Here is a 9881-nt window from a genome sequence, read left to right on the forward strand (position 1 = left end):
CTCAATAAGCGTTCATTCATCAATCAATCTTGAGTTATTTACTTTCCCATAACATTGGTGCGCGAAAAAAAAAGTATCGGTTCGTTCAGTCTTTCCCAGCGGTGTCTATGCACGACCGTCGATTTAGGCGGGTAAAATAGAATATAAAATGAGCATCCTCGAATCTCCCAACTATCAGCAATTCCGTCTTACTCATTTTGTCTCAAGAACTTCCTCCAAACGTCGCTTTAGCGTTCACTCGCACCTCGCCCAGCGGTAACAACGACGCGGATGATCCAGAGTAATGCGTCAAATCTCTGCACTTGCCGCCACTTCCACATACATCCAAACGTGCTTCTTACACCATGCGGGAGACAAGCCGTGCAATTTAGTGACGTGGTTCAAGTTCCTCGTGCATCTACGGGCAACACTCGTATTGGCCGTTATCAATGAAGGTAAGTTGCGACGGCTGCACCACAGTGGTTTACTTAGGAAGTATTATCCTTTGTTTGTTAGTTCTCGGACACGCTCACTCATGCGGACGCCTTAGTCACATTCCACGAAATCAAAACAATGATAGCGGCGCAACGGGATGAAACCAGGTCGGAATGGGGCATTTTGCGGGATGGAGACACGTGTAATCGGTTCTTATTTTATTTTCGTTACCGGTGCGACCGCTCTTTCCTTTTCACCTCCTCGGGGAATGCGCCTGTAACGTCGGCAACGAGCATAAAGCTCGGAGGATTACGCCAGCAACCTAAGGAAAATCCTGCGTCCTCACGAGCGGCCGAAACAAGGAAACGTATACGTATAGAATGTTAACTAAAAGGACAACAGAAAGGCGGCGGACGCGTGGTGAGTTCTCGTCTGCGTGATGACGTCACACTGGGACTCTGTAACATCCGCGGAAGACACGGCGAGTACCGCCTGACTCAGCAATCCGTGTTGCTCGGGAAGTGTGCGCTATGCGGTGGCTAAGAGCGGGTGCCACGGCAGCCAATAGACGACGTCAGATGGCACTGTTGAGCAACCGCCTGTCAGCCGACGACCGAGAGGAAAAGACATTGATGGCACAACGATGGTTTCGACGGCTTGCATGGAACTACACGTTTTTTTCTCGGTAGGTGGAATAAAACAAAAATACGAGAAGGGGCGAGGAGGAGCCGTTTGCCCCATCCGACCTTGACGAGGCGCCTAGCGCATTAGGTGCCAGGAGGTCTTCCCCGGCGTTTCCGAACCGGTTCGACCATGGTCGCCTATAATAAAGATTCGGCGCGTGTCGCGGATATAGTCTCGCCAGCGGGAAGAGCTTGGAGATACACACTTCGGGCATCAGCGACACAGCGGAATGAACGGCAAAGCGGTGAGTGGGGGCCAATCGGCCAAATTTCGTTCGATAGTCCCTGCAGTGGTAGTAAATAAGGAGCTTCGCTCGAACGGATATTTAATGAAGCAAAGCATGTGCGCTGAAGTGAACTTAAGAAAATGCTAACGCAGCTTACTTATTAAAAGAGCGTAATTTAAGGCGCAGTCAATGGTCTGCATGCGAAATTTTATAAATATCATATATACGTACATTGCTTACCCCTTTAGATGAAACATAAAAAAAGTTTGCGACGCTGATGCGTTCTACATAAGTAGCAAAAATGTCAAAGGGGCAATTAAAAGAAGCCAATCGCATTATTTTAAAGCCTCGAGCCAGACGGCCAGTATAAAACTCAACAGCTTGCATGTACTGCAAGTGGAAAGATAGGGTGAAAACCCCTCTCATTTTCTTTACGATACTATGCTGGTAGAGAAAAAACCGAATGTCCTATGCACTATAAGGCAATCCCATGCATGGTTCAGCTTCGCCACAACGCACACGATTGACCAATCTGAGCAGCCAGCAGTGCAAATGCGGCGAATGACATGTCGAGCGCACGATTTGACTCAAATCTTCGCTCTTCGCTGTGGCTGCACGGATTGATCAATCGAGGCGTTGTGGCAAAGTTAAGCCACGGGGTTTCATTATAGTGCACTGCATAATTTGGCCCACTGAAGCGCGTTAGTATTGCAATCGAGCCAGCAATCGAGCGCAAGTCTTGCGAGAAAGACTGTTTCCCACACCCATACTCGCCTTCCTGGAGCTGAGTCAGAACGCTGCGCAGCGCAACAGTGCTGTGACTCTTCTACACTGTATAAGTCCCGCACAGCGTCAGGTGGATCTGTGCTCCTCCGCCCCCGTTCGCAGCTTTGGCCACCTCGAGGGCATCGCTATATAGAGCACGGCAAGACTGCTTCGCCGCAAGGTATCCGCCACGCGTTGCCCAAGGTGCGTCGCTATGCGCGATGTTGCGGGCTCCATTCCCTGCCGCTGAATCTGGGCCACTCACCTGCATAGGTTTTCATTGTATGAAACTCGATGTCTTACAGTAGCGAGATACGAAAGCGCCCGCGGGCGTAACTTATTTCGCTGCACTTTACAGAACCCTCACGTTACCTAAATGAGCCCCAACATCCCTCCACTGCGGCCTCCCTCATAGGCTAGTGCTTGTTTCGGCGCGTAAAAACCCAGACTTTTTTTTATATTATAGTTGATCACTTGGCAGAGAATGGAACACATTTCCTTGACATTGGATTTTGGGCGCGCACTCTGGTACACCTTGGTTTGGAGCGTGCACTGACTTGAAATTTTGGTGGGACAATTGATAGGTCCGCTTTATTTGTATGTAAAAGATAAAATGTTCCTAGAATGAGGCATACCTCGCTGAGGTTACCCAGCATAAGTGCGTTCACGCCATCAGACGTATTGCTTTGTCAGGTGTTGTACTGCACTAGGAAGTACGTTAATGGCGAGATGAGTGCACTGGTGGGGCCTGTAAGTGGCTCGAAGCAAAGAAGTAACTACGCTTTTTCACACTCTTCTTCGTGTATAGCCCAGACTTGGCCCTTCTTGAATGGTCCCTACATATTTCACGAGTTCAAGGAATGCAGTTCGGTAATACAATGAAGAGAGGAGCAACGCTTGGTGGCCTGTACTGCGTGCCTAGCCGAGCCATCGAAAGATGGCTCGGGTGCCCGGTGTACCGAAAGAGACAACCCGCTCGAATCGGTGCTGCGTTGGATGACCTTAACAACGCATATCGATACGCGGACACAACCGTTCGTATTTGGCGTTACTCAGTGTACCCTGGTTGTCGCGTGTTCTTCTTCCTCCCTATTGCACGGGCCGTCCCTCTGCGCGTCCGCTTCAGAGCAAAGCGGGTGAAGCTGGCGCGCAGTACAAGCCAATTACGGTGCCCATCTGCAATAGTGACGGTTGAAACCAGAGCTCAACCTTAATATTTTTCTGGCGGCAAAAGGTGCAAACCGGAAGCAGCGTTGAATTGCACTGCTTGCACCCCCCCCCCCCCCAAAGAAAAAAGGTATTGCGGCAAAAAAAGCTTTAAAGTGCGTGTAACTTTAAAGCAAAGCCAGCAGTGTCCGCTGATGCGGATACTGATGCACCCTATACACACGCTGCCTCTGCGTACATAACCGAAGTAGACTCGTTCGTCACGCGTCGCTGTAGTGTTGCGTAAGAGGCAATAACAAGGACACCGCAAGGACGCTTCAAGGTCACTGGATCGAACGGGCAAGGCGGGGTGGTTGAAGGAAGACGCAAAGGCACTGACGGAGGTGACGTCATTCATTTCAGTGACGTCATTGAAATGCCCCGAAGAAGAAATTGAGGCACAACGAGGGGGACCTAGTATTTCCGAAGAATGTTGAGGACGAGCAGAGGAGGCGCTGCGTAGAGAAGTGATGAACGCGTCATGGTCGACAGCTAAGCTCGTAATGTGCTCGGTAACATTTTCAGTCACTTTCGCTTTGTCATATAACGGCAGCTGTCAGTGCCGGAATCACTCAGTCTGTTATGCGCGGCTGACGTTCACGGGAAAAAGCTTGGGCCCAGGGGCGCCACTGGCGTGTTGTCGGTGCCGTGAGCACTGCGCACGTCCCCGGAGATGAGTGGTCGCGTGACGCCGCGGCATGAATCTCCACCGTGCACGGGCCGACAGTTGAAATGGCATTAGCGTGGATAGACAGACGTCAGGTGAATCGGCACACTGGTAGCAAGGCAACCATGCATGAGACAGTGCCGCTGGTGAGAAAATGAGCGAAGTTCTTGTCGTAGGGAGAAAAAAAGGATGTCGCGAGAAGAGTGTGTCCCTATGTGAAATCATGCTGCGATATCCACAGCAGGAGTGAAACTAGCAGCGCCGATATGTCGTTCGTCCTTCTATTTCTCTCCCTCTCTTTTTTGGAAAGGCGAGGCTAACCCGTCAGCATTTCTTGTTTCCCCCCTCCAAAAAAAAAATGAAAACAGGTTTTTTCTGTTTTAATTATCTGTGAACGTTCACTACAAGATTCACCGTTTTTTTTCTGACTGGCATTGGACGAGCGGACGACGTCCTATTTCGACGAAACACACGTCCTTTGCCGTGCTTTTCTCTTCAACACTTCGCGGTTACTAACGTTTCCACACAAATGTTGGGGTACTGTCGCGGGCATATGCGGCTACCATGAAGACGTGTCGCAGTTTCATTACTAAAAGTGTGTAAAGGCACACAAAATAATAAGGAAGAAAGGGCGCTGCAGCGTAGAGGACACGGAATATTTGAAGGGGCCATACAGACAAAATGCAATTTGGTTCATTCGAAAGATTGCCTCGTTGGAATAACGCTGACACCACTTTTAACGCAAACTTCACTTAAATACGCTGGATAATTAGGAAAAAGATAATGGTCATGCGACCCACCAGCTCATTTCCCGCACTAGAATCTATGACGTATTATGGGCAGCTGCGCGATAGGCTGGTGCCGGCAAAATCCAACATAAATTAAACAGGGGTTATAAGCTAGCAGAACGAGCTATCGTGCTTAAATTTAATGCATAGTCTTTTTATAGCAGTCAGAATGGTGGGATAAACAATGGAAGTTACGAACGCACACGTAAACATACAAGCACCAGTGCGTCCTGCACGCACTATGCCGGTTTTAGCCGCACAGCGGTCCGGTGCGTTGAGCTTACACTGGCCAACTGGCATAAGCGGCATTGTCTTCTGTGACTCTGTTTGTCGAGCATACCCAATGTTTCACGAAACGAGTACTATCAACCGTAGCAAACATTATCCAGGCACAAATCCGGTCAAAAACAAAGCGAGGGTGGAAAGCGGTTTCGAGCGGTATGGTGGCGCCATCTAGGAGGACTGACAGCAAACAAGGCGTTTCGCCGTCCGCTGCAGCCCTAGTCCGAATGCTTACGTTTGCTTCAGTACTTGTCCTGGATACATCATCGCAGACGTCACGAAACACACGATTCAGCGGGGAAATCAAAATTATGGCTTAAATTATTTGACTTCTCATTGAATAAAGCATCGTTTAATGCCGGACGAGCGCTGGGGCCACTATAAAACACCAAATTTTTCGAATAAAACAAACTTGTATTTTGTCTGCATAGCCTCTTCAAAATAAGCGCTCAAGTAGAAGTATACAGATATATTGAACAGTTATAAACGTATCTTGGCCCCACGAAACTTTGAGTTTTGGGTGTCCGATTACGCAGATAGTGTTTTTTCACATTACGATGACTGCACAAGTAGTTATCTTATTCTCTTCAGCTAAAAGCGCCCCCACTTGTTTGCGTCACTCCGAAGTTCTACACAGCCCCATAAGAACTGTCAAGCTGGCAGCATGAAGCGTTTCAGAAGGCTTACCGAATCCTGTTTCGACTCATGCGAGCTCAAGCAGCGCAATGTCACCCTGCGTTTGATAGTCACTGCAATCTTTGTGAATTCCCTAAAAAGATAACTCTAGTTGCGCTATTTGGATCATATATCCCTGATCTTGACATGTCCTCTGTTTATAGCAGGCAAAATACCATTGCGCTGATGAAATATGCGATAAGCCAGGAAGCTTGAATCGAAACACTATGTATCCCATACATCCGGACAAGTTGGTTGAGAAACTGTCATGCTTGCTCTTTTTTTTTCTTTTTTTTTGCAACAGCCTCAAACAAATGCGGACACACTACTCAATGAGTTCCCAGTGTTGTCGTCCACGATGCTACATTTCCAACCAATTTGTTGTCACCTCACTCATCTTTCATTAATATGAGAAAAACCGCGGAATCATATTTAGCTAGTTTGGCCAAACTACTCTTAACGGTGGCCCTCTTAATGCAGAAGCATATTAAGCGACTCCCCCAGAAATCTGTCCGTCTGTCCACCTGTAAAACGTTACACGATGTGCTCCTATGAGCAATACGGGGTGGTATTTGATAAAGGACCCTAGGGCCGTTAATACAGGGTCCTTTTATTAATAAAATGGTCTTTATCTCATAAAAAAGTCCTTTTTAAACGACCCTACAGCTTCCAAATATACGTAGAGCTGTACGCACGGAGGTGAGTCCCTGGAAAGAATGCTTGCCCACGTCTGACAATTGCCGCTCGGGGGCTGAAACGGAATTTGCCCAAAGGCATTGGGGACACATTGGAAATCTTTTGTCACTTTCAGCGGAAAATGCGAAACCTTCAGCTTACATGTTCATCGAAGTTGTGATGCGCTGAATTAGCTGTAAACTTACTGTGCCCGTTCTGCGCCCTCTGCACGGGTTGCTAAACATTGCCACTTCTGGCAATTCAAGGCTGACGAAGCAGCGATCACATGCTTTCAGCAATTATGAGGCAACTTCGCTAGCTTCCGTAGCAACAAATGTGCACCTCTTTCTCGTCCTCACTTGTCGTAGCAAAAGCTTTCGTCGTACAACTATGGAACCACCTCGCTCATGCCTTGCCGGAGAAAAGCCTGGAACATAAAATCCTAAACTACGCCACCGTTCGTTTTTACACTGAACTGCTAAAATTAGAATCGATGAAAGAACGCCTGGTATAAATTTCTTTTAACGGACGCACGCCGGTTAACATCATAATCTAATTAAAAATTTATTCGGCGTACACTGCCATCAACATATTTCGTCGATAAACAGGCAGGAAAAATGCAGAACGCATTAGAACGAATTTCAAGCGCCCTTGGAATGAATAATGAACGTGCAACTGGGTACTCAAATTCCGTACGGTGCTAAAACGAGGCGGATGGTTCACAGAGCGCCCAGTTGTCCTTTGGACCTACGCAAACGAACGACGACTCTGAACGTAATTCTAAAACGGGCCCAGCTAAGACGTCAAAAGAGACATCAGGGTAGCTGACTTGTTCCAGAATTCAATCGCCCTGCAAGCTTCCCGGGTGCAGAGGGTTATGGGGTACTCGAGACCATCACAAAGAGCATATAATCAGACACAGAGAAAAGGTGAAGGTCCATTATTTACCCATTACCCATTATTGGGACAATGAGCATGTTCACTGATAGCTGGGGTGGTGCGTGTGTAAGGTATACGCAGTTCAAACTCACTGCACTCACATTTTGACGAATGAACCACACCCTGGTGGGCTATTTGCTGCGTTACGTCGAGTGTATATAGTTAATCGGAAAATTAGAAGTATCGGAAAATAGAGATATGATAATTAGCGTAGTTGATTTGAAGAGCAGTTGACCGGCTTATTTGGCTCGCAGTGCGTACAAGTGCAAGATGGAGACACGCAGAACGAATTACGCTAAACAGATGGAAAAGTACTGTTTACCAGCTATGTCAAACGAACCGGTGATTAACAGTGACATTGACATTATTGCGATTTTAATTAAGGACTTACGTGATTTTTTTTCCTGCGAAAAAGACACCATGTCTCAGTTTTAATGTTCCCTCTGTCCTTCTCCTTGCCCCCTCTTCTGTTCTGATGAAGACGTCATATTTTGCGTCTGGGCTTTACTGCGCGTATTTGAGATGATTTACCACTTTTGCTGTTTGCCTCCAATATCTGCGATTCAGGAATCCTCGGGTATGTCCAGTGGTTAAAATCTTTTTTTTTTTTCTCAGTTGAGTGGTTTAAAGCTATTTTTTCGGGTTTTCATTGTACGATGTGTGCGTGCGCACTACGCGAAATAAATCAATTCCAATCAATATCACTTCGGATACGCGCTCTTTAAAGTTGCCCGTTCGCACAGTTGTGTTAAGCCATCATTGCTCGTGCGCCTCGTTGCAGGCTCTCCTTGTCCTTCTGCTGGCCGTGGTCACGTGCTGGGCGGCTGATCCCAAGCCCGCACCAGCAGCGGCAGCAGCAGGCGCAGCTCCCGCGGGAGATGAGGAGATCGAAGGGCGCACACTGGGCAAGCTGCTCCACAAGATCCGCGGTGGCCGGCCCAGCCTGATCGGCGGTCTGTTGGCCGGCCACAAGAACCGGCGCGTGGGTTCGCATCTGGGCGGTGCTCACTACGGCGGCGGAGGCGGCGGCGGCCTCGGCGGCGGACACCACCACGCTCAGGGTGGACAACAGCACAGCTACCAGCAGGGCTCGCAGGGATTCAACCAGGGCAGCCAGGGCTTTGACAGCTACGACAAGAGCAAGGACGTGCAGGGCTTCCGCGAGACCAAGGGCTACCGCACCGAGACGGGCTTCGAGGAGACCAGCTTCAACCGATACGGCACGGGCGCCGGTGGTTTCCAGGGTGGCTTCAACCAGCAATCTGGCGGCAAGTTCCAGGAGCAGGGGCAACAGTACGGCGGCCACGGAAGGCGTTAGACCGCTCCGGGAGCAACTATTTATTCTCGTCGATCGCCCTCCTCCGCGGATGCACGTTTCTCGTGCGATCAGGAACAAAAGTAAATGCCTTCACGCGCGTGCTATGCCGTACGCGTCAACGATAGAAAAATGTGCCTTCACGCACTATGGTGGAACAGTTCCGGGTTCACAAGTTTCCGCATAAAGTGGACGACTGATGTTCGCAAAGCGCCCCATTGTACGTCTTCGGGTAAACAATGTTGATTTTCAGCAACCTGCCCCACAAAAAAAAAAAAAAAAATCATCTACTCTATTTCTTTTTGCATACCAACGTGGCCTGTCTATACAGAGAATAGAAACAGCGCGAAGTCTAGAACGAGCAAGCGTTTTCAGTGAGAAACACGCATCGTTTCTCTGTGAGCATGCTGCCGATTCCTCCAGTTTTGTCACTGTAAATAAAAATAATGTCTCAACTTGTGCACTTTATCGTCATTAAAATATTACTACATGGGGGATACTAGCACAGATTTATTCAATACAAGTGTGATGTAACCATGTCACACCTCTGCACTTCCCACTGCATCTACCAAGGACTTTTCGAAAGTTGGTAGCTGGGGTTCAACATCAAGTACACATATGAGCATAACTTCATAATGTATCAAACCTTACGCGAACTTTTATGGCAAGGGTGGCCGTTTTGACGATGTTATTACCTGAATACTAATCAGGGCATACTGAGCGTGATTGAACGCGCGCACTGATTTCCCATGCAGGCGTACACAATAATAAACGATAAAATGGCGATGTTTCGCACGCGCGGTCGCGCGCCTGCATAAAGAACTCGGAAGAGCTCGCAAAACGTTGATGTAGTGACGGCCGAGTGAATGAGCGACGAAATTAACAATGGAGCTGAATTAATTGTAGAATTCCTCACCTGCTTCTTATCGCCGAGGTGAAGGCAAGGCGATATACGTTTTACCCAGGGGCAAATCCAAAAGGTTACCCAGGCATTCCGCCAAAACAGCTCTTTACTGACTCCCCTGGTTGGAAAAGAGAAAGTTAACGTACTGCTTGGGCCAAGCCAATGCAAGGAATGCGCCGATGCAAGCGCTTGCTCAACATGCCGCGTACAACGTCGCGGTTGGAATTTACAAGCTGTCAGTCGTTGTTTCCATCCGAGATATAATAGTCCCCCACCCCTATAGTTCATCCCTCTGCGCTATAAAAGTCTTATTTGATGAATGCCGGGTCATATCGCCTCGT

General features: G+C 48.4%; 1 protein-coding gene across 1 annotated transcript; it reads left to right on the forward strand.

The window, feature by feature from the left end:
• The first annotated feature begins 1184 nt into the window (after positions 1–1184).
• LOC144149327 (uncharacterized) lies at positions 1185–9091 on the forward strand. Its single transcript, XM_077680889.1, has 2 exons — positions 1185–1342; positions 8103–9091. The coding sequence occupies exons 1-2, from the start codon at positions 1328–1330 to the stop codon at positions 8637–8639; spliced, it is 552 nt and encodes a 183-aa protein (XP_077537015.1). The 5' UTR covers positions 1185–1327; the 3' UTR covers positions 8640–9091.
• Positions 9092–9881: the final 790 nt, after the last annotated feature.

The sequence above is a fragment of the Haemaphysalis longicornis genome, unplaced genomic scaffold (assembly GCF_048455015.1).
Source record: "Haemaphysalis longicornis isolate Haplotype H1 unplaced genomic scaffold, Haemaphysalis longicornis Haplotype H1 scaffold_1, whole genome shotgun sequence".
NCBI classification, from domain to species: Eukaryota; Metazoa; Arthropoda; class Arachnida; order Ixodida; family Ixodidae; genus Haemaphysalis; species Haemaphysalis longicornis.